Genomic DNA, 27,965 nt, shown 5'->3' with positions numbered 1-27,965 from the left:
CTTGTTGAGCCCTCTCAGTATCTTATATATTTCAATAAGATCACCTCTCATTCTTCTAAATTCCAATGAGTATAGGCCCAGCCTGCTCAACCTTTCCTCATAAGTCAACCCCTTGACATGAATCAGTCATTCATGAAAGAAAGACTTATGAAATAATACTGAGCAGCCTGCGGGTGGCGCTGTCCAGTGAGAGTATAAATACTCGGGCACAGGCCCAGCTTGCGCAAGACATTCTTAACAGGAACTAGTGAAGGACACAACTAGACCTCCATGTTGTAAAACAGTTGATTAAAGCTTTGTTTAATGCTTAGACCAAGTGCCTAGTAGTTTTCTTACATCACCCCTCACCTCTGGAATTAACCTAGTGAATCGTCTCTGAACTGCCTCCAATCAATATGGAGATTAAAATCACCCATGATTAGTACCGTACCTTTTTTACAGGCCACTGTTATTTGTTGATTTATACTCTGTCCAACAGTATTGCTACTGTTCGGGGGGCCTATAGACTATGCCCACCAGAGACTTTTTCCCTTTACAGGAAACTTTCTGGTATCCGGCACTGACGGGACTGAGCTGGTGCCGGTCGATCAACACTGCTGGAGAAACGAGCGCTAATGTTAAAACATACGGAGCTCAGAGCTCCGTCTGAAGCAACAAACCCTGTTGCTTAGCAGCAGCTTCAAAACAGTCGGCGCAGCTTGCAAGCGTCTCTGTAGCTAAGCAACAGCTTCAGCTACACGCTTGCACAGCCACAAATGGAGAAAAAAAGCAACGAAAAGTAAAAAAAGTTATCTGAACCGACTCCTGAATTTTGCCGGTGGATAGAGCATTCCGGATATTTAACCTCTGTTTAAACGACAGTTTCCTGTATTCATTTTTATTTCCACCCAAACTGATTCTACATCTTGATCTTCTGAGCCAATATCACTTCTCACCATTGCACTGATCCCATCCTTTACCAACAAAGCCACCCCACCTCCCTTTCCTTTCTGTCTATCCTTCCGAATTGTCAAATAACCTCGAATATTCAGTTCCCAGCCCTGATCACCTTGCAACCACATCTCTGTAATGGCGATCAGATCATACCCATTTGTATCTATTTGTGCCATCAACTCATCTATCTTGTTACGAATGCTGCGTGCATTCAGATATAGAGCATTAAACTTTGTCTTTTTACTATTTCTCCTTCTTTTGGCCCCATTTTCTCTTGCACTCTTATTTTTAAACATGCTGTCCCTTCCTGTCACACTCTGGTTATTATTTCCCCCATCTCTATCCTGCTCTATTGCTTTCTCATTTTTCATTGACTTTTTAAATTCCCGATCCCCTGGATCCTCCCCCCCACTATTCAGTTTAAAGCCCTCTCTACAGCCCTAGTTATTCGATTCGCCAGGACTCTAGCCCCAGCATGGTTCAAGTGAAGCCCGTCCAAACGGAACAGCTCCCTCTTATCCCAGTACTGGTGCCAGTGCCCCACAAATCGAAACCCATTTCTCCCACACCAGTCGTTGAGCCACTCATTCATTTCTCTGATCTTATTTACCCTATGCAAATTCGCTCATGGCTCAGGTAGTAATCCAGAGATTATTATCTTTGTGGTTCTGCTTTTTAACTTAACCCCTAGCTGCTCATACTCGCTCAGCAGAACCTCTTTCTTTGTCCTACCTATGTCATTGGTGCCTACGTGGACCATGACAACTGGATCCTCCCCCTCCCACTCCAAGTTTCTCTCCAGCCCAGAGGAGATGTCCTTAACCCTGACACCAGGCAGGCAACACAGCCTTCGGGACTCACGCTCTCGGCTGCAGAGAACATTGTCTATCCCCCTAACTATACTATCCCCTATCACTACAACATTTCTCTTTACTCCCCCGCACTTGAATGGCTCCCTGTACCACGGTGCTGTGGTCAGATTGCTCATCCTCCCTGCAGTCCCTGCCCTCGTCCACACAGGGAGCAAGAATCTCGTACCTGTTGGAGAAGGCCAAGGGCAGAGGCTCCTCCATCGCTACCTCCTGGATCCCAATACCTGCCTCGCTTGTAGTCACACCCTCCTGTCCCTGACCATGGGCCAAATTAGAAGTAAATACTCTAGTGGGTGTGACTGCCTCCTGGAACTTAGTGTCCAGGTAATGCTCCCCCTCCCTAATGTGTCACAGTGTTTGAATCTCGGACTCCAGCTCATCAACTCTGAGCCAAAGTTCCTCGAGCAGCCAATATTTGCTGCAGATGTGTTCACCTTGGACCTCTATGGACCTTATGCTCTTATAACCTGTATTTCCCTTTTTCTGCCCATACCAGCACTCACAATCTTGCCACAATCACAACTGATAAACAGTGCTCAGATAACTGATAAATAAAAAGATCTCTACTTATTTATTTATTGCTATTTACATTGTGCTAAACACTCTAATCGTTATGTTGTGCTTCCTCTTGGTAGCCCTATATGATGTACTTGTCCTATTCCTCAACCTAACACTATGAAAAAGTGTTTATTGAAGGGGGTAACAACATAGTTGTAGGTTGCTTTGGGCTGCTGTAGGCTCATTAGGTTGGTTTTAACCTAGAACTCCTGGGTGCAAGATTATGTAGTGATACAGTAACTGCCAACACCCGCCTGCAGTATGACACAGTCTCACTCCTTTGAGGATTTGTTTGGAATGCAAACATGTGCCAGCTCATTGAGGGAAGGCCAGCTTCTCTGACCCTTCTCCTGCCCCGGCCTCCAAGTGAGATTACTTGTGATCTTCAGGATAGCAGTCCGTAAGGTGTTTCCAATGCAGATGAACCTGTTGTCGCAGCTATTTCCAAATGACCACCCAGAGAGTGCACAATAAGAGGGAGAGGGAGAGAACTGGAGGTGGGCCTCCATCATTTTCCACCTTCACAACAGCAGAGGAGGCTGCGTTGGAAGTATCAGGAGTGGCCGAGCAGCTGGAGGTGTGAGACGGACAGCTCTGCAACCTGGTGACAGAATTGCATATCATACAGCTACTTGGCATACATCAGTCACTCATATGGGGACTGATGTCATCAACCACTGAATGGTGATCATGTGCATAATGTTATGTGTACCCATTCTTCATATGGCATATCTAACTCATCTCTTTACTCTCCCACGGGTCCATCAAGAGCGCCCCATCCCCCACCAACGTTCCAGGAGGAAGACGAAGAGACCTCCTCAGAGGAGCCTCCAGCCTCTGAGGGCGCACCGTGACCAGACATAAGTGCACCCAACACCAGTGCAGATACACACACCTGGGTGGGACCCACGCGACATAGAATAGTGTTGTCACCTGGTGTCTCACAACTCACAAGTGAGCATGAGCAGATGGTGGAGACAGGCACAGCAGTAGAGAGTCCTCACCGGAGGGCACAGGACTGTCCTAGCTCTGCTCAGCTGCATGCAGACGTTGAGCCTCGGGGGGGGCCATCCAGAAAGAGGGCGATCCTGGAGGTGCAGGAAGAAGTGCACGGGGCTCTGACAGGTTTTGCGAGCGCGATGTCTGCAAATGTTCAGACAATGGAGGAGTCCATCTCCAACATGAGCACCACTCTGTTACAGGCGATGGCGACTGTAGGCACCTCCATGGATAGGATGGCCACTTACATGGAGCAGCTAATGTGCCACTCACAGGTGCACATGGTTTCTTTGTAGAATAGAAGGCTATTTATGGAGAATAGATGGCAGTGGCTCATAGACCTCTTCTCTAGGAAAGATATCAGCATAGACGTGGATCCTCATGACTCCACTGATGTGCAGCAAGGTGCTCTCCAGCTTCTTGACAGCAGGGAAGTCAGCAGGCTGCCTCTACCTCTGCTGAAGCCGCAGGGGTAGCACCTCGTAGAAGCATGCGGAAGAGAAAGATGACACGCAAATAGAGTCACAAGGGTAGCCACTTGGGTGTTTTATTCAAACTTTATGTAAAGTTTCCATTAATGTGCTGTCAAACATAAAAATCTTTATTTTCAACACTTTCCGGTCTTGCACAGATTTGTGTGCACCTTTGGAAGTGGCTTAGTGAGTTGCAGTGAATGGTGAGACATAATGGTACCTCCAGCAATGGTGGTGAGTGTGAAAGGAATGGCTTGGTCATTGTAGGGATGCTTTATGGCGTTGTTGTGGGGTACCAACCTGGCGCATCATGTCGCAACCATATGGGTGTACAGCATAAAGTTAAGTAAATCTTGCCATGATGAAGCCATCCCTGGCCTCCCGGGCAGCAATGTGCTCGGGTGCTGATGCCCTCTGTCCTGTGCATCATCAGGTGATTGCGGAGAAGGTTGGTGTTGTTGTTGTTAGTGCTGCTGGTGTGCCTGGTGCTGCTGGTGTTGAGGCTCATCGTGGTCATGTTAATGAAACACATGGCAGGTGAAGTAGAGATGACAGAAGTAATCTGTCAATGGTGAGAGAGGTTCTTCCAATGAGGTGACACTGGATGGAAACTTTGCTGGAAAGACTTGCAGCCTACAGAAAGCTCAATTTGTGCTGGGAATGCAGCCAGCAACAGCTTCTGTCTGATGAAAGTGATCAGCTGTCAGTGGAAGCTTTTATATTACATTTGATGCTGTCAACTAATCAGCTGGATCAATGGCCACTCAACTCCCACCTCAGGTTGACAGACGTGTGGTTCCCAAGCAGCGTGAGTCCCATGGGAGTCCAGTGAAATTAGAAAGGTAATGTTACGTCCGTGTAATAATAAGAAAAGGACTGCAGAGAACGGTACAACAGGTGCTTACTCAGCGTGGTTCAAACTGCAACTGAAACAACAGATTACTACTCAGCGTTATATACAGGTGTGGTCACTGCCGGTACTACAGTATACATGAGCTGTAGAAAGTAGTTCCCCCCTTAAAGGTACATACATTACAATTTCTCCCCTTTTAGATTAACAGTACCATAACACTCATTTAACAATTAAATATCAAACTAATTACAATTAACACTTTTAACATGCAACATTAGCTGAAAATAGTCTATTTATAAATTCAGTCTTTGGGGAGGCTTCCTGATCCTTTCTGGATAGCGCCATTCCCGAGTGTCTTGCTCTTGGTGCGGAGGCGATTCTGGCCCCCTGTCATCGGTTGGTTCATCAGCTTCCGATGCTACTCTTTCTGGGGTAGATGCTACCTGTACGTCGGGTTCATCACCAGGTACGTATGGGCGAGGCATGGGGTTGACTCGTTCCTGTGACTCTAGGATCTGGTTAGCATGGCGTCTCACGATGCTCTCCCCAATGTCCACTGTGTACATTAGTGGCCCCTGCCGCGTGCATATCGTTCCTGGTTGCCATTTCTCTGTTCGGTAGTGGCGGGCCAAGACTGGTTGCCCTACATTGAAGCTCCTTGTCGGCTTCTCATTGATGTGCTGGAATTGCTTACTCTCAACATCTCTTCGTACATTTGGTCTGAGCAAATCCAGACGAGATCTCAACCTTCGGTTAAAGAACATCATGGCCGGGGCCTGGTTGGTGACTGCATGTGTCGCATTTCTGTAGGCTAACAGGAAATTGTCCACCTTATGCTGCAGTGGAATGTCGTCATCGCACATGGCCTTTACTGCTTTTTTAAAGGTTTATACGAACCTCTCAGCCAATCCATTTGTGGCTGGATGATACGGGGCGGATGTGTAATGCCTTACCCCATTCCTTTTCATAAATCTTTGAAACTCTTCGGACACAAACTGTGGTCCATTATCAGAGCAAATCTGCTCTGGCAAGCCGTTCCTGGCAAAAATGGTCCGTAGGACTGCAATAGTTTTCTCCGTGGTGGTGGAGGACATTTTGATCACCTCAGGCCATTTCGAGTGCGCATCCACGGCTATTAAAAACATTGAGTCCATGAATGGACCAGCAAAATCAATATGCACCCGTTGCCATGGAGATGAGGGCCACTCCCATGGGTGTAGAGGGGCATGTGGTGGTGCATTTTGGACCTTCTGGCATCCTGAGCAGCTCTTTGTCAGGTCCTCGATTTGCTGATCGATCCCTGGCCACCACACATAAGCCCTAGCAAGGCTTTTCATTTTCACCCCTCCCAGATGACCTTCGTGAAGCTCATTGAGCACTCTCTCCCTTAACTTGGGTGGAATTACCACTCGGGATCCACACATCAAGGTCCCCTGGCATACTGACAGCTGTTCTCTTCTGGATGAGAATGCTGGCAACAGTGAGTCGCCATGTGCTGGCCATCCCTTCACCGTCAAATCATATACCCGAGACAGTGTCGGGTCATTTCGGGTCTCCTTCACTATACCAGCGTTAGTTACTGGCAAGCATTCAATTATAGTCGAATGAAATATTTCGACAGGATCCACTGCTGGTGCTTCCTCTGCAGTAGGCAGTGGCAGGCGTGATAGCCCATCAGCGTTTCCATGCTGTTTCGTGCCCTTATACTCGATTTCATATTGGTGCGCCCCTAGAAAAAGGGACCATCTTTGTAGCCGTTGCGCAGTCATCACCGGAACGCCCTTCTTTGGATTAAAGATGGAGACAAGTGGTTGGTGGTCAGTCAGCAAGGTGAACTTCTGCCCGTGCAGATAGTGATTGAACTTTTTCACTCCCCACACTAGGCTGAGGGCCTCCCTGTCAATCTGGGCGTAGTTACGCTCGGCTGAGGTTAGTGACCAAGACGCAAAGGCTACTTGCCTCTCCGAGCCGTCTGGGAATTTGTGCGACAGCACCGCTCCAATGCCATAGGGTGATGCATCACACGCCAACCAAATTGGTAGTGCTGGGTTGAAATGAGCCAACACCTCTTTTGATGTGATCAATGCTTTGCTCTTCTGGAAAGCTCGTTTACATTCGTCACTCCACTTCCATGGTACCCCCGTTTGCAGTAGGGTGTTCAGTGGATGTAGTACGGTAGACAAATTCGGCAAGAACTTATGGTAGTAGTTCACCAGCCCGAGGAACGACCTCAGTTGTGACACATTTTCCGGTGCTGGAGCCTTGACTACTGCCTCAATCTTTTCAGGGGACTTATGTAACCCCCCTTTATCAATAACGTGGCCACAATACGAGATCTGCTTCTGGAAAAACTCGCATTTGTGGCGATTAGCTCGGAGCCCATATTCCTTCAATCTAGTGAGCACTTGCTCCAGGTTGGCAAGGTGATCACTGTCATTTTTGCCCGTGACCAGGATATCGTCCAAATAACACTGGGTCCCTGGAATCCCTTGCAGGACTTGTTCCATTGCCCTTTGCCAAATAGCCGGAGCTGATGCTACCCTGAACACCAGCCGGTTGTATTGGTAGAGACCTTTATGAGTGTTGATCGTGAGGTACTGTTTCGAGGCTTCTTCTACCTCCATTTGCAGGTACGCCTGGGCCAGATCAATCTTAGTGAAGCGTTTCCCTCCAGATAGCGAGGCGAAAATATCTTCAATCCGCGGAAGGACTGGGTTCACTGTCACCTTAAAGTCCCCACAGATGCGAACCTTCTTTGGTTCCCCAGGCGTATTACTCAATGACCTCTACATTACAGGAACGATGGGTGTAGCCCACTCGCTCCAGTCCACTTTGGACAGTACTCCTGAACGTTCCAAACCTTCCAGCTCTGCTTCGACGGCTGGGCGGATCGCATAAGGTACCGGTCTGGCCTTTAAAAACTTTGGGCTTGCATTTTCCTCTATTTTGATCGTCGCTGTTATGCCTTTGAGTGTTCCGAGTCCCTGCTGGAACACTTCTTGTGCGTCAGTTAGCATTTTTGACAGTCGTTCAGGTGTGACGTCGTCATCCTTTTTGGCATCTACAGTCAGTGCTTGTATGGAATGCCAATCTAGCTGTATCTTCCGGATCCATTCACGTCCTAGTAGTGGTGGTCCTCCATCTGGCAATACATATAGGTCCATTTTTGGTGTTTCCTTGCCGTTATATATAACGTTCACCCTTATTTTTCCTTTGGGGTAGACTTTTTGCCCCGTGTACGTCTTCAAGACAATCTTTGTATCTCTCAAGGGTATATGTGAGAATAGCCGCTTGTAGTCCCTTCGGTTTATGGCTGTTAGGGCTGATCCTGTGTCCAATTCCATTTTCACTTGGACTCCTGCTATCTTGAGCGTGACCCAGATAGTTTGGTGATCCTCCGTTTTGATCACATTATGTAGTTTCAGACAACCCAGCTCCTTGCTTCCGGAGTCTGTATCACTCTTCTGTTCGTCTGAACTACTCTCCGTCACCTTATGTACCTTCTTGTACTTCTCCTGTGGAGATTTCTTGCTGCTGGTTTTCTTTCCCGACCTGCAGACTCTTGCTATGTGTCCTACTTTCCACACTGTCTGCACACTTTGTCCTTGAACCAGCAATCATTATGGTTGTGTGTTGTTCTGCCGCAGCGATAGCACTTCACTGTTCCGTATGACATTTCATTTGTGCCATATTCTTGCGGTCTCCGTTGTATCTCTGCAGCACCCCGTGCTGCTGCTTCGTGTGATACTGCAATGCTGAAAGCCTTGTCCAGCATAAGATCCTTTTCTGATAGAAGCCGTTTCTGGGTTCCTTCACTTTGAAGCCCACACACAAACTTGTCCTTTAAAGTATTTGCTAGTCCCGTTCCAAACTGGCCGTGTTTCGATAGCTTGCGCAGTTCCGTTAAATACTCAGCATTACTTTCATCTTTATGCTGGTTCCTTTTGTGAAACTTAAATCTTTCTGCTATCAGCAGCGGTGTGGGGTTTAAGTGGTCCTGTAGGATTGACACTATGTTTTCAAAATCCTTTTCTACTGGCTTCTCTGGGGTTACTAAGTTTCGTAGTAAGCCATACGTTTTTGCACCCATGGAATTCAACAATACCAGCGCTTTCTTGTCATCTGGCACTTCATTCGCCTTGCAGTATACTTCTATGCGTTCGACATATGTCATCCAATCTTCGACTTCATTGTCGAACGCTGTGATACTGCCACTCTTCGGCATTTTTGGGTGTGGTTAGACTGGCTTAAAATGGCGTCTCCCGCGCTTTCCTTTCTTCCCCGTTGCGGCTTAAAATGGCGTCTCCCGCGCTGCTGCCAACGCCGCTCTCGGCGGTCCTCGTGGCAAATGGCGACGCCCTGTGGGTTTCGTACGCTGCTCCTGCGCTGCTGCCAACACCGCTCTCTGCGGTCCTCGTGGCAATGGCAACGCCTCGCGTTTTCCTGCGCGCCTCTCTCCCCCGTTGACGCTGCTCGGCCCTTGACCACCGGCTGCGCTCTGCTCTCTCTCGCCTCTCTCCCCCGTTGACGCCGCTCGGTCCTGAACACCGGCTGCGCCCTGTGCGCTCTGCCCTCTCTCTCTCCCCCGTCAACGCTGCTCGGCCTTTTTCTGTGCCGCTCGGTCGGGCTCTAGCCCGTCGCTGTCCGGGAAGGGTCTGCACAGTACCTGTTGCCAGCCCGTTTCGCTGGACCACCGTGACTGGAAAGCCAAGCCTGGCTCTCGACAGCCTCCCCTGCGATGCTCAAATCTCCGCTGGATGACTGGGCGGTTGCCCGTGGTCGACGCCCGTGCTTCTGGACTCGACCTTCTTCCACTGTTCTCCAGGAGCGAATCCCTGGGAGGTGATGCAGAGTTGCAGGTAGGTTCGAACTTGCTCGTCGCCACTGTTACGTCCGTGTAATAATAAGAAAAGGACTGCAGAGAACGGTACAACAGGTGTTTACTCAGCGTGGTTCAAACTGCAACTGAAACAACAGATTATTACTCAGCGTTATATACATGTGTGGTCACTGCCGGTACTACAGTATACATGAGCTGTAGAAAGTAGTTCCCCCCTTAAAGGTACATACATTACAGGTAAGACTAAAAAGACTCTTAAGGGTCTGACAACAAGCTAATAATCCTTTAAATTGCGTCACCCGCCTCTGCTGTTTGGGTCGCTGCTGCTCCAGCAAATGCGGCCGAGGAAAAGGTGCGTAGGTGCGGGATGACGACGGGCTCCTGACCCGCTCCAAGATATTTCAACTTTACTACCCGACCCGCCTCCATTCGCATCTTCACGGACCCCGGAAAATTCCTGGCGCGAATGGAGGCGGGTCGATTGGGAAAGTTGAAATACAGTCTCCTCCATTCTCTGAACATTTGCAGACATCACGCTCGCAAAGCCTGTCAGAGCCCCCTGCACTTCCTGCACCAGGATCGCCCTCTTTCTGGATGGCTCCTGAGGCTCAGCGTCTGCATGCAGCTGAGCAGAGCTGGGAGCATCCTGCACCCTCTGGCGAGGACTCTCCACTGCTTACCCTGTCTCCACCATCTGCTCATGCACACTTGTGAGTTGTGAGACACCAGGTGACAACACTACTCTATGTCGCGTGGGGCCCACCAAGGTGTGCGCATCTGCGCTGCTGCTGGGTGTGCTTATGTCTGGTGATGGTGCGCCCTCAGAGGCTGGAGACTCCTCTGAAGAGTTGTCTTCCTCTTCCTCCTGGACAGTGGTGGGGTTCTGGCTATTGATGGACCTGTGGGAAACTAAGGAGATGAGTTAAATATGTCATATGAAGAATGGGTACAGATATCATTATGCACATGGTGACCATTCAGTGACTGCTGACATCAGTCCCCATATGAGTGACTGATGTATGCCATGTAGCTGTATGATATGTAATTCTGTCACCGGGTTACTGAGATGTCCCCCTTTCTCTGTCTCTCAGCTCCAGCTGCTCGGCGACGGCAGATATTTCCAAAGCAGCCTCCTCTGCTGTTGTAAGGTTTGCAAATGATGGAGGGCCACCGCCAGTTCTCTCCTTCGCCCTCTTATTTTGGGTTCTCTTTTCCTGCAAGGAGGGAAAGAAGAGAAGGTTGAGTGAGAGTGATGGGATGAGTGTAAGGAATGGATGGGTTAGATCTTTAGAGGGAGACTATGATGAATTGGGGTGGCAATGCCAAGTGGCCTCCTTGCGTGTTGTTAGTTGGTACGATTGCACTAGAATGAGGGTGAGTGTGAGGGGTGGTTAGTCAGATGGGGATGTGATAATGTAGACAGAAAGAGAGGGATGGGTGGACATGCAAGGTATGTTGGTGTGAGTAAGGATGTGCAGGAGTAGGGTTGGCAAGGCAGAGTGATGGGGATGTGATGGGAGGCACAGCAGGGTGAAGTTGAGTGTGGCTTTGTACTCACCTTTCCTGATCTAATGAGATCATTGAAACATTTGTGGCACTGCATCCAGGTCCTCTTGACCACATCCCTGCTGTTGACCTCCTCTGCAATCTCCAACCAGGCTGTTTCGGTCTCCTGGGGAGACTCTTCCGCCCATTGGAAGGGAAGAGGACCTCCCTGCATGCTCTGACTCCCTCCACAAGCATATGGAGGGAGTCATCGGAGAACCTGAGTGCAGTCCTCTGCCTTTGTGTAGCCATTTCCAAAGTGTTTGCAGCACTCCAATGCTGTAGTGCACTGACTGCACTATTTTAGATTAACCTTCAAATGTAATGTGGCCATGGCTCCTTTAAATATCCCGTCTGAAAACACGTCATGGATGACGTCAGCAGAGCCACACCATTTCATTGGGCTGGGTAACACGCAGGGTGGGCTTAATCGGCCCTATTGATGTAAAGTCATTTTGTGGCGCGTGATGGAACCAGCAACGGGCTCACAACCCACCATGGCGACCGTCTGTACCTGACCTGCCCAGGTGTGAAAAATTCCACCCTCTTAGAGAGTTAGTAAGAGGATGAATCATGTCGGGGCTGAAAATCTTCGGCCCTTTCAGCATACTCACACCACAACTCCGTGGAGTTCCCAGGGACCTTGTAAGGGACAGAGATTCTGCCTGCCCCTTAAAAGGCTATCATTGCAGTAGAGTGTAGATTTGGGAGGAAGGACTGCCAACACTGGGATTTTCCCTATCTCTGGACGTCAGAGGGCCGTGACTCGATAGGTAGCAGTACATCTGGTGGACCAGGCATAGCTACCAGCTGAAGGGTGGAAATGGCTCCCATCTGGATCCTGGCGTGGACTCTTGAAGATTGAAAGGTTAATTTTTTTTAATTGATTTTACTGCGGCCTCCTGACAACAAGGGCCATTGGGGGCACCACACCATTTTTTTTCCGAGGGAAGACCCAGAACCCCTCCTGGAACCAGCGAGTTGCTCCAAACCTTCTAGCCTCTGAGGCAATCTGGGCACCGAAGGCATGCTCCTAGTGGCATGGGTGCCCACCAGTTCCATTCAAATGAGGTGACCTCCCACTGTCCCCACAAAGTCCAGCACCAGGGATCACCAGCGGACATTATCATGATACAATTGCTGGGATCACTAGCGGTGCATTTTCTGAGCTGTTGTTTATCAAAGTGAAAGAACACTGTTACTTAACCAAAGACTGTAGTCTGCTGGCATGTCCTACTGTGCAATTTGACAATGTTGCAATAACATTTTTTATTGTTTCATTTATTGCAGACAAGTTATTTACAGTTGTGGTAATAAAACCAAATGCAGTCATTACTGGAAATGACAATAATATCAAAGAAAAGGTAAGTGATATCAAAGCCCAGTTATCGAGCATTGATCAGTTCAAGCATTTTCAGAAAATTAAGAAACTAGCATTTGCTTATTATGTTCTCCGAAGATAAGTGAGGCAGGATTCCAAATTGTGGCAGAAGAAATGGCGCAGTTGACTGAAGAAGAAGCCAAAGAATTGTATGAGCACAAAAAGCATCAGGTAAGCAGTTTCCCAGAAAATCACTAGTGTGTTACCCGCTCAGGCCAAATGGTGTTTAAACATCATATCACGCCAACAGGTTTTGGAAATTTAACTTTGGGGAAAAAAGTATAGTGAGAACCAAATCTGAGCATGCAACAGTAATGCAGCTGTACACTGCAATTGTGTTTTCAATGCCAGAGGAAAACAAACAAGCAAGAAAAGAGAAAAAGGCATAGCAGGTTAACAAAACTAGAAAAATTAGAACAAAAAAAGGGCAAAGAAAAAAGATAATGAAAAGGTAAGTAGAGAAAAACAGAAAAATAAAAAGCAAGAAGGGAGTTAGGGAAAAAAATAATTTTGGTTTGTACCCAGATCTTATGACTATTGGATTCAACTGTTGGATTCCAAGGTTAAGAGTTGAATCCCCCTCTGGTAGAATTTTTCAAAACTTCATTTGCCAAACATTGTGTACTAGTTTTTTCTCTATTCTCGGGCGTCCTTCACATGCCGCTGGATGTGGCAGGACTGACATCAATTGCCTTGGAAAAATTGTAGAGGGGTAACCTCCCTTTAAGGACATCCTGGGGGTCAGCATTGACCAGAAATTCAACTACACCAGCCACATAAATACCATGGCTACTAGAGCAGGCTGCGTATTCTGCGGCGAGTGGCTCACCTCCTGACTCACCAAATCGTCTCCACCAGCTACAAGACACAAGTAAGGAGTGTGATTGAATACTCTCCACTTGTCTGGATAGGTGCAGCTGCAACAATATTCAAACAGCTTGACATCATCCAGGACAAAGCAGTCCACTTGATCGGTAGCACATCCACCACTGGTGTACCATGGCTGGAGTGTGTACTATCTACAGGATGCACTGCAGCAACTTGCCAAGGCTTCTTCAACAGCACCTCCCAAACCCGCAACCTCCACCACCTAGAAGGTCAAGGGAAGCAGGCGCGTGGGAACATCATCAACTCCAAGTCACACACCATCCCTACTTGGAAATACATCACCGATCCTTAATCGTCGCTGGGTCAAAATCCTGGAATTCCCTACCTAACAGCATAGTGGGAGCACCTTCACCACATGGACTGCAATGGTTCAAGAAGGCAGCTCACCGCCATCTTCTCAAAGGCAACTAGGGATGGGCAATAAATGTTGGCTTTGTCAGTGATGTCCATATCCCAAGAATTAAATTTAAAAACGGTATTTTGACCTCGTGGAATCGGAAAATGATACCCATATGATTCCACCCCATGCAGTATATAAAGGTGTGTCTGGGCAGAGAAATCAAGGGAGAGGCGCAAGGGAAATTTAGGTGTAGTTGAAGTCTTTAAAGATAAGGGGGGGGCAATTCGGTCGGTTTGCGCCTCCCGTTAGCGCCTTAAGAGGGCACTAATGGGGCGCAAAGCAACTAGCGCCCGTGCGCAAAATTGACTAGACATTTTGCGGCGACGCTAAACACTACCGCCACGATCTCCTGCGCCTGCAGATTGTGACATCAGTCAAGCGTGCAACGCCCCGCTAGCGCCCCGGACCGGATATTGAGTTGCGCCCCCTGTCTTATTGACTGCTGCTAGCAACGACAGATTGAGGGGAGCGTTTTGCAGTCGGGAAGGGACTGGGGGAGCGCTGTTTAAAGGCGACCACTTCCTGCCTTTTTTTGTTGCCAAAATTTTTGCACCACGCATTCTGAGTGAGAGAGACTGCAGGAGATAGTATTCAAAGCTGTGTTGAGGAGTTTTGGTTACTGAGCAGCACTTTGCAGGTTCTTTTGATTTGATCTAACTTACATCGATTTAGAAGAGACTGTGGGGGCTGCATTCTGAGCTCTTTCCCTGGGCCTCGCCATTGTTCTTTCCAACAAATTTGATGTACAGGTCTCTCCAGGCCGAGATTCAAGGCTGCAATGAGCAGGGTGTGGATGGAGAGCAAGATCGACCCTCCCCTTTAAGAACTGGCCGGCGCCAGTGTGTCTGTGTTCCATTGCTAACTGACATCACATGAGCTTCGCCAGCGCTCTGAGGTAGTGCCTCACTCCTCGGCATTAGCGTCTTAAGAGAGGTGTGTAGCACCTGATTTAGCGCTCCAATCACTTCCAGGGGCGATAGAAGCCAGGTTTGCAGTCGGAGGTGCTAAACTTTGCGCCCGGCCGATAATTGCGCCCCAAACGGGGCGATACCGAATTTCTCCCCCAAGGAGTCGCACTACAAAAACTAAGTTAGAAAAATAAAAAAAGAGATTTCAGTGAGGAAATCACTAGGAGGCTTGGGAGGGTGGCAAACATTGAGGATTTTGAAGGAGAGGCAGGAGGGCTCGTAGACAATTGGCACTAAAGACCAGTTTGTCCAATCACCTCAAACAGTAAATGTTCTACAGCAGTCAAAATATGTGAAGATGATGGTAACATTGGTCTTACCAATTCTCATGATAAATCATTCTCTTGATCAGCGTAACTATGAAGAGATCGTGCAAACAATGTCAAGTGGTGTTTGTGATGTACTGTTATTGTCTGAAGAAGGTGAAATGAAAGTTTTGGATCATGGCTTTGATGTAGAAGAAGCTGAAATTGCCAAAACAAATGATGAAGACAGGTATGAGCTGTTTAATGGTTATGAGCATGATAAATGTATTCGTCTAATCTACTGACATCGGTCATCACTTGCATCCTCCAGTAAACTATTGGACCATGATACCTCTAAGGAATTTCAGCTCACACATCATGATATTAAAATAAACAAATATTACAGTGATAAAACTATTCAAATGCTTGGAGTAACTTAATTAACCTAACTTACAAAAATAAATGATTAAAAGCACAATATTAACTAAAAATGAAAAACGTCCCAAGGACATGAAAAGCACTATATAAATGCAACCTTTTTTATTAACCTGTAGGATGCCTCTATTAAGCTAAGGATGGACTCAGATTCCACACCATTTAGAAAGGCCAGAAAAATTCCAGTGGGGAAACCATGGGAGAATATTCTACCACCCCTTCCCCTTCCATGTCAAGGGGCTGTTCCTGGGCTACCCCAGGTATTCTGTCCTTTATGCCCTCAGCAGAATTCTTATCAGCTGAGAGCTGGTGTGAGTTCTGTGGAAGTCCTTGAAAAGGTCCCAGACTAGAGAGAGGTAATTCTTTTCTCCAATCAATCCTTTTAATCTCTGCGGGCAGAAGAGGACAGAAGCTTGCTGCAGTTCTTAGGCCATTTTATGGCATCTTCATGTCCCATCGGAGTGGCATGGCACCTCCAATTTTCTGTATAATTGTCAGGGTGGCACTGTTATTTGCCTGTACGGGAATGTAGGGCCCACCCTGGGATTTGGGGAAGGGGTAGGGTCTGTCACTATGGACATGCTGGAGTCCTACTGTACTGCACTTACGCCAAAATGTTTGAAGTCATGATGCAAAGGACTGAAAGTGACTATTTAGCATGCAAATGACCATGTACCGACAATGGCACCAACGTTGTTGCAGAACGAATTTTTGGCCAGGATATCCTAAGTGAAGAGAGATGTAAACTTTCTATGGCACAAGAATAATGTGCATCAAATTAAGTCAAAGTGGAAACGTAAGGACCAATTTATGTGTCCACATTAGTGGCAGAGGGCCTCGCTGACTGGCAGTGTGCTTCAGAAATTCACTCTGCCTACGATTTTCCAATTATTCATATTATTGGTCAGAAAATCATGTATAACATGCGCGTGAATTGATATGCACTGCTGGCCAGCTAAGCTCTAGTATTAAAATAGAACAAGAGGAACATCATGTGAATCCATTAAGCATTGAATGACTAATATCAGAAAAAGTAAATTCTGGTTTATCATCTTAATTTGACAGTTAAGGAGTTAACTTGTATGAGGTCTCTGAAACTGTTCCTGGTGGTTGTCCCAAGTGCATCTCCATGTATATTAAAATTGTCTTTATCGTATCTGCAATTTTAAATGCCATTGCCCTGTCAATATCAATGAAAGCATTCCTGAGAAATGCAATCAATATAGTCCCAATATACATGCCTAGGGTCACCCCCATAGATGCCGTTGATGGTATATGCTGCTAAGATTTTCATTCTACAGCATTGAGCTATTTCAGCATGTTCTGCGCTGTGACAAATGATTAGTGCTGATGTTCATTAATAGACAGTATCTGCCATTTCATGTGGCCTAATCAGGTCGGAACCATGGAATAACTCAGGTTTTGGTAGCTGAGTCAGCCCTTTTAACCCATGATTAGTAACTAACCTAGTATTCTCTCATCTAACTCACCATGGAATGTGTGTATCTGAACTGATGCCAACTTCAAGTTGTGCTGTTGATGTAGAGTACAGTATTGAGGCTTGTTCCCCCTGAGTTTTTTACGTATCTGAAAATAAGTACGTTTCCAGTTAGACATGTTCTTTCGTAGATAGTACATGACATTTTTTGTGGCACACCACAGCCACTGCTTTACACCTGCTGAAGCTTACATTCACTGCTAAAATTAAAATACGTGATTACAGTTGTACAAGCCAGGATGTTGTCATGTCTACTAACTTGTGCACCACCAAGGCCCCATAGAGCCTTTCAGTCTATGCTTCCCATGAGCTCCTCTTCGAAGCAGGTAAAGGATTTTATTTGCTCTAGCCACCAACTCTTCTGAGGAACTATCCCTTACTGAAGGTCACTTTCTTCTGCAAAGAGAAGAACTTTATGCTTGAATTTGGTGGGCATTATGAACTGAGTAGCTAAGACTGTAAAACATTGTTTATGGCCTTATGCATAATGTAATAGGATTTGAAGTTGCTTGGCACCAGAAATTCTGAGAGCTGACTCAGTGCAGTGCAGAAATGATATTGGGTCAAAGGATCAGGATAGTGAAATAGTTTGGGTGGAGATAAGGAATAATAAGGGGAAAAAGTCACTAGTGGGCGTAGTCTATAGGCCTCCTAACAGTTGCAACTCTGTTGGTCGGAGTATAAATCAGGAAATAGTTGGGGCTTGTAATAAGGGAACAGCTATAATCATGGGGGATTTTAACTTTCATATTGACTGGACTAATCAAATTGGGCATGGCAGCCTTGAGGAAGAGTTCATAGAGTGTATTAGGGATGGGTTCCTTGAGCAGTATGTAACTGAACCAACCAGGGGGCAGGCAATCTTAGATCTGGTCCTGTGTAACGAGACAGGATTAATAAAAAATGTCCTAGTAAAGGATCCCCTTGGAATGAGTGACCATAATATGGTTGAATTCCAAATTCAGTTTGAGGATGAGAGAGTTGGATCTCAAACCAGCGTACTGAGCTTAAATAAAGGAGACTATGAAGGTATGAGAGTAGAATTGACTAAAGTAGACTGGGAAAACAGATTAAAGTGTAAGACGGTACAAGAGCAGTGGTCTACATTCAAGGAGATATTTCACATCTTTCAAGATAAATATATTCCACTGAAGAAAAAGGGGAATAAAAGAAAAGACAGCCATCCGTGGCTTAGTAAAGTAATAAAGGATAGTATCCGACTGAAAACAAGGGCATATAAAGTAGCCAAATCTAGTGGGAGGATAGAAGATTGGGAAGCATTTAAAAGCCAGCAAACAATAACTAAAAGATTAATTAAGAAAGGGAAGATAGATTATGAAAGTAAACTAGCAAAAAACATAAAAACAGATAGCAAGAGTTTCTACAGCTATATAAAAAGAAAAAGGGTGGCTAAAGTGAACGTTGGTCCCTTAGAGGATGGGACCGGGAAACTAGTGGTGGGGAACATGGAGACGGCAAAGATGCTGAACAACAATTTTGTATCAGTCTTTACAGTAGAGGACACTAAAAATATCCCAACACTGGACAAACAGGGGGCAATGGGGGGGGGAGGAGCTAAACACGATTAAAATCACTGAGGAGATGGTACTCAGTAAAATAATGGGACTTAAGGCGGATAAATCCCCCGGACCTGATGGCCTACATCCTAGGGTCTTGAGAGAAGTGGCGGTAGGGATTGTGGATGCATTGGTGATTATTTTCCAGAACTCCCTGGACTCAGGAAAGGTCCCGGCAGATTGGAAAACTGCTAATGTAACACCCTTATTTAAGAAGGGAAGTAGACAAAAAGCTGGAAACTATAGACCAGTTAGCCTAACATCTGTGGTTGGCAAAATGTTGGAGTCCATTATTAAGGAAACAGTAACAGAGCATTTGGATAAACATAATTTAATAGGATGGTTTTATGAAGGGGAAGTCATGTTTGACAAATTTGCTCGAATTCTTTGAGGATGTAACATACAGGGTGGATAAAGGGGAACCAGTGGATGTAGTGTATTTGGACTTCCAAAAGGCATTTGACAAGGTTGCACACAAAAGATTACTGATCAAGATAAAAAATCACGGGATTGGGTGTAATATACTGGCATGGGTGGAAGATTGGCTATCTAACAGAAAACAAAGAGTTGGGATAAATGGTTCATTCTCGGGCTGGCAATCAGTAACTAGTGGTGTTCCGCAGGGGTCAGTGCTGGGACCCCAACTCTTTACAATCTATATTAACGATTTGGAGGAAGGGACCGAGTGCAACATATCCAAGTTTGCCGACGATACAAAGATGGGAGGGAAAGCAGTGAGTGAGGAGGACATAAAAAACCTGCAAAAGGACATAGACCAGCTAAGTGAGTGGGCAGAGATTTGGCAGATGCAATATAATGTTGGAAAGTGTGAGGTTATGCACTTTGGCAGAAAAAATCAAAGAGTAAATGGAGAGAAACTGCAAAGTACTACAGTACAAAGGGATCTGGGGGTCCTGGTGCATGAAACACAAAAAGTTAGTATGCAGGTGCAGCAGGTGATCAGGAAGGCCAATGGAATCTTGGCTTTTATTGCGAGGGGCATGGAGTATAAAAACAGGGAAGTCTTGCTGCAGTTATACAGGGTATTGGTGAGGCCACACCTGGAATACTGCGTGCAGTTTTGGTTTCCATATTTAAGAAAAGATATACTTGCTCTCGAGGCGGTTCAGAGAAGGTTCACTCAGTTGATTCCGGAGATGAGGGGGTTGACGTATGAGGAAAGGTTGAGTAGGTTGGGACTCTACTCATTGGAGTTCAGAAGAATGAGTGGCGATCTTATCGAAACATATAAGATTATGAGGGGGCTTGATCGGGTGGATGCGGTGAGGATGTTTCCACTGATGGGTGAGACTAGAACTAGGGGGCATAATCTAAGAATAAGGGGCTGCCCTTTCAAAACTGAGATGAGGAGAAACTTCTTCACTCAGAGGGTAGTAAATTTATGGAATTTGCTACCCCAGAGAGCTGCAGAAGCTGCAACATTAAATAAATTTAAAATGGAGATAGACAGTTTCCTAGCAGATAAGGGAATTAGGGGTTACGGGGAGAGGGCAGGGAAGTGGACGTGAGTCTAGATTCGGATCAGCCATGATGCTATTGAATGGCGGAGCAGGCCCGAGGGGCTGTATGGCCTACTCCTGCTCCTACTTCTTATGTTCTTATGTTCTAATAGCCAGCCTTTGTCACGTACAGTTCCTATGTTTCCTCTATTTAGCCTCCTCAAATACTTGTCAACAATCTTCATTATTTTCCTTTGTGTTGTACTTCCAGCAGATTATTGAATAAAATGGGGTTAAGTATACTGACCCTCAAGATCTGAGGGCTACAATCCTGGCAGTAACACTGGAATCATGCCGCCAGTGCCCTCCAGCACTGACCCCGCCATAATTCATGGGGTCAGTAGGAGGGCACATCATTTGCATGCAATCGGCAGGCACTATGGGTACATATCTGGTGCCTACCTGCTCCTCCGAACTCTGCTATAATTAGCTTTTAAAGTCTATGATTTACCCTTCATCCAAAATATCTGTTCAATGTACAAACTATTATTACTTAATCTGCCATACTTGTTTGGCTTTAATAAGTATTTTTGAGTCAAGAGAATAGAAATTCCGGTTGCACTGTTGTGCCACTGGAAGTGCAAAAGAGCAGAATGTTTACTCGCCTCTTTAACCCCCTGTGAACCCGTCCCAAGTCCCACGGACAGGGTAATTAACATGAGGCAAGTACCCTTCCCTGTAGTGACAGCTGCTCTCACCCACATAAAGTGTCAGAGCGGCAGCATATCACTCCAAGGAGAGCCATGGGCAGGTCAGGTTTACGATGAGCGGTGAAATGTCAGCTTGACCTTTTGCTTCCAGGATACTAAGACGTCCAAATCAAATGGCAATTGATCCCCCTGGGAGTGATTGCCATTTGAAATTGCCACTGTGGACCCCACATGTGGCCCAGAACAGCATTGACACCTGCTCTCTGCAGGTATCGCTATTGCTGGGCCTATTGGAGGCGTATCTGAGGGGATTCTCAGGGTAGCCTGGAAATACCCCAAGTACATTATCAAACTGCTGTTAAGATGTAGGGCGCATGGGCAGAAGGGTCCAACTCCCACCCCTCGGAATTTGCTTGACATGGCATTTCAACTATTATCCTCTGCCCAATCTGCCTCTGGCTCACCCTTGGAGCAGCAGGTGACCACTCTGACATTTAATTTTTTCAGCCTAGTACACCAGAATTTCACCCCAAGAAGTAGCGGATTTGTGGGTTAAGATTTTTATACAACGTTGCAGGAAAATAAGCTGCTTTGAATGTGTTTTTTCCACAGTGACATTAGAGACTTAGCCTGCAGGCTATTCAGCTTCTTCTTTCCCACGGTTTATGAAAAATTTCAGAAAACTGAAAAGACACTAGCTATCATCAGACCACAACTTCTTGAACTACAAAAAGGTACAAGGCTATATTTTCAGTAGAATTAGTAAAATTTTGGAATTGTAGTTCTTCTACAGGAAAATCGTTTTTTTTACATTTACAGTCTTTGGGGATTAAATTCAGGTCCCCCCGCACAGTGTTAACACCAAATTTGTGAGGTTCGAGGAGCCCCAGATTTTGGGTCACTGACCTCATCATAATGTAGATGGCACTGGGGGAGGAGGCTGCACAGTAAGTGCTCCAAGTTTAGGCCGCTGCTAGTAAAAATACATGTAGCTATTTTTAAAGGTGACAATATTTTTGTACCATATGCAGGCACTTAGGAGGGGGGAATTTTAACATGGGGGAGCGGTGGGATTCCCCAAGTGCCTCCACCATCAGATCCCCCCCCACCCCCCATACAACTCCACCAGAATCGGACCCCCCCCCCCCACACTCCCCAGGATCAGGGATCGGACCCTGCCTATAAACACAGGACGACCATCAGAGTGGACGCCATTGCATTCCACTTGATACAAACATCAAAAGCTCAGGTGGAAAAAGAATTTCGACGCCAGGTGAAGGGGAAGCTTTCGACAAACTTGATGGCAGCACCAAGATCATCAACTATGTCTGATCCATTCGCCTTGGATGAACTAAACGCAGCCCCGTCGATAACCAAATCTGGAAAAGCTGCTGGTCCAGATGGTGTTTACCCAGAATTCCTAAAACACTGGGAGTCAAAGCGAAGAGATGATTGACCTCCTTCTTCTCAGAGGTACTGGCAACTGGTAAAATTCCACCTAATTGGAGGGAGACTAAAATAGTTGCCCTCCTGAAGCAGGGGAAGAATGCTTGTGAAGCCTCCAGATGCCGCCCGATCTCCTTACTTTGCACTTGTTATAAAGTGCTGGAGAGGCTACTACTTCACAGACTAGCCCCCATCATCAAGCCAACCATTCCAAAGGAGCGAGCGAGCTTCCGGAGCGGCCGTAACTGCTGCGACCAAGTGGTAGCTTTAACAACGCACATCAAAGCAGGCTTCCAGCACTAGCTCAAGACTGCCATAGCAGTCGTGGACCTGTCAATGACGTATGATACAGTATGGAATCATAGACTACTTTTCACGCTCTCCACCATTTTACCCTGTAGAACAACGATCCATCTTCTCAACTCCATGCTCAGCAACCGACGCTTCGTGTGTACTCTGGCACCCAGAAGAGCAGATATAGGACATTGAACAATGGACTCCCACAGGATTCTGCCCTGGCACCCATGTTATTCAATGTTTACACCAGTGACCTGCCCGAAACAGAGTCCCGCAAGTTTGTATACGCTGATGACATTTCCTTCGCCACGCAAAACATGAATCTGTCCATCACCAAAGAGACCCTAACCAATGTTTTACAGAGGATGGAGGCCTACTTCCGCCTCCATTGGCAACTTCGGCCAAACCCGCAAAAGATCGTCACCTCGACATTCCACCTCAACACCCATCAAGCAAACTAAGCTTTGAAAGTTTCCTTTTATGGCGCAAAGGTAAACCATGTCAAAAAACCCTCCTATTTAGGAGTCATGCTTGATCGCACCCTGTCCTATAGACAACATCTCTAGAACCTTGGAAAGAAACTAAAGAGTAGGGTTAACTTGATCCAGAAACTTGCCGGGTCCACATGGGGAGCAGATGCTCAAACCCTCCGTACGGCAGCACTCGCCCTACAGCAGTTTACTGCTCTCCGGCATGGCTATCAAGTCCGCATGTCAAATCCGTTGATGTCCAGCTGAATTCTACTATGAGAATTATCACCGGTATGCTTTTATCGACACCAACACCTTGGCTGCCAGTGCTTGCAAACATCGCACCACCACACCTATGCCACAAATATACAGTCTCCAGAGAACACAACCGCTACACCAGCAAAGATATGCTGATCAAGGCCGACTTGGAACAATCTACCACCAACCCGTCTCAAATCATGAAGGCTATTTCAGGTGGAGAACCTATCAATGACGAAAGACGCACGCTGTGGAATTAAATCAGACTTCCGGGTTTCCCACACACTACCGGGCCCTCCCACTCTCCCAGCACGTCAAAATGTTAAAATTCCCCCCTTAACTTCAAGTGGCTGCATTACTTAAAAATTTCCTACCAGAAACTTGTAAACAGTCCTTTAATATGGGCCTAAAGCTCACAACTTTTATTAAAGTTTGGCTAATCTCTGGTATCAGGTGGATGCTAATCCCACTACACATACCTCATACTAGGTCTACCCATGGACCTGAAAAGAGGCATTTGTGTCTTTGAAGTATTGCAAGAAACAAATGCCAGGAATGTGCTCGTGGATTCTCCTACTCTACCGTTGTAACTTTGGTGGAAACGTCGTTTACACAAGTTAATGCCGAAGTTGCAACAGCTGTGCGGGAGAAGCTTTGAGGAAATCCATTTCCAAATATTTCATTGGCCCATCAAAGGGTATGGAGAAGCTATTATTTTACAGGCACAATGAGGGCCAATTTCGGGAACCAACGACCCACCCGCAAAGGACGCCTGAAAGACGACCGACCTGATAATTGGGTCGGGCCATTTTTCAGGCCTCCCCAGCAGCTGCCAAAAACCTCCATTAGTCCCCTTACATATGTAAATGAGAGGGCGAGTGTCTATTTTAGGCCCACTTGCAGAAATTGGATATCGCAGAGCCAGATTTTTTTTGTGGCTGCTGCGGCCACCAACAAAAGGTAAGTTTATTTGCCTAGGCTAAAGTGCCTCCTATTTGTTCATGAGAACTAAAGATGCGAAAGCAAAGGAGGTTATCAAATCTAGGGAAGGATAATTGCCGCTTCCTCCTTTTTATACCATGGTATGTGGAATACAACTGATGTTTGAGAAACATGACTACTTCATCTAAAAGTGTGTAAAATATGCCCGTGTGTACTATGCCTTTTTGTGCATCAGTGGTGCGTTTTTTATTTAATGATTTATGCATTCTTCTCTTTAGATGAGATTTTAGAGGAGATTGCGAATGCAAGATTTACTATTGGACGACAAAAAGTAATTAAACTCAGAGCACACCAAGTGACAAAATTTTACACGTTAAATGAGCAAACCGACTTGCCTCCAGAATTTATAGAATACATGAGAAGGTAATTTCTTGTTATAAAAACAGAGGGGTTTAAATTGGGCCTCCTAAGGCCTCAGAATGGCAGGCAGTAAGTGAGCCGCCTGCCATATTGGGTAAGGACAAACAAGAGGTGTCCTTTATCCACACGGAAGCAGGCATTAGAACGTATGCATATGCAAATACTTGCTTCAGGACCCAGCTCCAACATTGGTTTGTCCTGTGGCAGCCAGCGCCATGCAATCAGGGAAGCCAAATCTATAGACAACTTACATAAAAAAAGGTAAGTTACTTACCACAATCACCATTCCGAACCCGGGATCCCTGACCTCCTATGTCCCCCCACCCCCCCCCACCATCCCCAGGGACTGATCTCCAGACCCCTCCTCCCCCACCGACCCCCAGTCTCCCTCCCCTCTGACCCTGGATCATTCCACCACCCCTCCTGAGACCCCAATCATCTCCCTCCGAAGCCCCAATCAGCCCCAATAGACCACAAACACCTCCCCCGAAGCCCCAATCACCCCTCCCCCCCCAAGACCCCAATCACACACTCCCCCAAGGCCCTAATCACACCCCACCCCGATGTCCCAATCACACGCTCCCACCACCACCCCCTCCCCCGAGGCCCCAATCACTCTCCCACCTGTCATAGTGCAGCGGCCCAAACGTGCAGTACTTGCCTGCATGGCCTCCTCTGGCAGCACCGTCTTCAGTCTAATGCGGTCCGATATCCGGTGGGCCCAAATTTCACTCCCATGGTACCAGGATAATGCTTCATATTAATGTCTGGAAAAATGTTAGTTATCTATACACAAAAAGCCCTTTTAGTGGCTGAGTACTACCGTTAATTGTAGGATGAACAAGGGCTAGCATATTCCTACACCAAGTTGTCTAGAATGGATTATTTTCCTGCTCAAATTAGCTCATCAATTGGCAAATGATAGTTCACTCATCTTCATACACTCAAACTCCAATATAACAAATTACCCTTTAAAGACACTACAAAAACTCTCCCTAAAAATATCTGCCCACCGGCATTGGGTCATCGTTCCCCCCACCATGCTGTATCACACATTCACTTTTGGCAGGCTTTCAGTACTGCTCCTTCCATCTCAAGGCTTCAGTTGTTTCCTATACTGTTTCATGTCATTGGTTTCATGTACTTGGCAGTTTTAAGTCTTTGGAGCATATAGACAGAAATGTAGACCTTATGCTGGCCAAGGAAGAAGTGGACAGCGTGGCGTTCGCACCCATTGATTTAGTTGGACGTGGACCATACACAGAATTCTGTGGCCCATATTAAAGCTCACGACTTGGCGGATAAGAAAACCAGCGTGCTGCAGGTTTTTAAAGCACAGCGTTAAAGCTGCCAAAGGAGCAGCAGGAAAAGCCCAAATATTCTCAGATGGTAGCTTGGAGGTACTGCTCGTGCAGGTGCAGTTCAGGAGAGCTGCAATATTTGGAACAAGGGCACAAGCCGCATGAATTATGCAAAATTCCTGTCAGGAGGTGGTTACACAGCTTCAATTTTACAAGTATGGCAAGAATAGGGTTGAGCTGTCCGTGACTCAGATTCCAGGGGTCTGCTGTGCCCAATTTTGAAAAGGAAGTTTCTCCTCCAATCTGAATAGGCTACTTGCAAATAAAAAGCTTGCCTAGGGAGCCTAATCTTTAGCATATTTGGTTGTGGGGCAGTAAAATCTGGTGAGGCAGCAGCTCTTAAAGGGCAAGTAAAAAGCAAAATACTGCAGAAGTTAAAAATGTGAAAGAAAAACAGAAAATGGTGGCAACACACATCAGGTCCGTCAGCATCTATGGAGAGAACAGATATTAGTCTGTTAACATTTCAGGAGCAACCCGTCCTGAAAACTGACTGACCTGTATATTTCCAATATTTTCTGGTTTTAAAGGACTGCAGCTGACCATTAAAGGAGAAGTTGTGGCTATGGCAGAATATGGTGAACACATGGCTAAAGGTGTGGTACTAGAAGAAAGGGTTCCATTTGCTGGGACATTGGCACCAGCACCTGGACAGGACGGAGCTGTACCATTGGGTGTGGAGCAATGTTCCCTGTAATTTTTTTTGTGCAGCCCCTTTAGGGGGCTGCGCAGCCCATTCACAGTTCCGTGCATGTGCAAAATTTAACATTAGAAAAGCCGGTCCTGGGCTGTGCAGGACCGGCAGAGAGCTGCGCGGCCATACAGCTTAGGGGGAACATCGGTGTGGAGTCACATATAGGCCAGACCGGTTTCCTTCCCTAAAGGACATTAGTGAACCAGATGGGTTTTTACGACAATCTGGTAATTTGTATCAAATCCGCTCAGTTGTATCAAACCGCTACAAAAAACAATTAAAAGAATAAAACCAGACGGACAACCCTACCACATCTAGTTGCGAATGGTGGTGGACAATTAAGCAACTAACGGGAGGAGGAGGCTCCATGAACATCTCCAACCCCAATGACGGCAGAGCTCAGCATGTGAAAACAAAAGACAAGGCTGAAGTGTTCACAACCATGTTCCAAGTGGATGATCCTTCTTGGCCTTTCCTGAGGTCCCCACTATCACAGATGCCAGTCTTCAGCCAATTCGATTCACCAAGAAACAGCTGAGTCCAATAAACACAGCATGGCTATGAGTCCCGACAACATGCGACTATAGTGCTGAAGACCTGTGCTCCAGTACTAGCCCCTAGCCACGCTGTTCCAGTACAGCTATATCTACCCGACAATGTGGAAAATTGCCCAGGCCATGTCCTGTCCACAAAAAGCATGACAAATCCAATCCAGTCAATTACTACCCCATCAGCCTACTCTCAATCATCATCAGCAAAGTGATGGAAGGTGTCATCGACAGTGCTATCAAGCGGCATTTACTCACCAATAACCTGCTCACTGATGCTCAGTTTAGGTTCCACCAGGACCACTCAGCTCCAGACCTCATTACAGCCTTGGTCCAAACATGGACAAAAGAGCTGAATTCCAGAGTTGAGGTGAGAGTGACTGCCCTTGATACCAAGGTAGCATTTGACCAAGTGTGGCTTCAAGGACTCCTAGTAAAATTGAAGTCAATGGGAATCGGGGGGGGGGTTAACTCTCTATGGGCTAGAGCCATACCTAGCACAAAGGAAGAGGGAGGCCAATCATCTCCGTCCCAGGACATTGCTGCAGGAATTCCTCAGGGCAGTGTCCTAGGCCCAACCATTATCAGCTGCTTCATCAATGACCTTCCTTCCATCATAAGGTCAGAAGTGGGTATGTTCGCTGATGATTGCAGTGTTCAGTTCCATTCGCAACTCCTCAAATAATGAATCAGTCCATGCCCACATGCAGTAAGACCTGGACAACATTCAGGCTTGGGCTGATAAATGGCAAGTAACATCCATGCCACACAAGTGCCAGGCGATGACCATCTCCAACAAGAAAAAGTCTAACCACCACCCCTTGACATTCAATGGCATTTCCATCATCATATCCCCCACCATAAACATCCTGAGGGTCACCATTGACCAGAAAC

General features: G+C 46.6%; 1 protein-coding gene across 1 annotated transcript in view; it reads left to right on the top strand.

The window, feature by feature from the left end:
• Nucleotides 1–27,965, top strand: part of LOC147115324 (uncharacterized) — a 94,446-nt gene that overhangs the window by 43,604 nt on the left and 22,877 nt on the right. Inside the window, exons 7-11 of the mRNA XM_085993766.1 lie at nucleotides 12,364–12,437; nucleotides 12,533–12,625; nucleotides 15,063–15,205; nucleotides 21,248–21,369; nucleotides 24,327–24,471. Of these exons, the coding sequence (XP_085849892.1) occupies nucleotides 12,364–12,437; nucleotides 12,533–12,625; nucleotides 15,063–15,205; nucleotides 21,248–21,369; nucleotides 24,327–24,471 (577 nt within the window). The remainder of the gene's footprint in view (nucleotides 1–12,363; nucleotides 12,438–12,532; nucleotides 12,626–15,062; nucleotides 15,206–21,247; nucleotides 21,370–24,326; nucleotides 24,472–27,965) is intronic.

The sequence above is a fragment of the Somniosus microcephalus genome, chromosome 7, assembly GCF_052327205.1.
Source record: "Somniosus microcephalus isolate GS21.2 chromosome 7, FLI_Smic_1.0, whole genome shotgun sequence".
NCBI lineage: Eukaryota > Metazoa > Chordata > Chondrichthyes > Squaliformes > Somniosidae > Somniosus > Somniosus microcephalus.
Note: the sequence above shows the minus strand (reverse complement) of the source record. Positions and strands in the feature narration are given on the sequence as shown.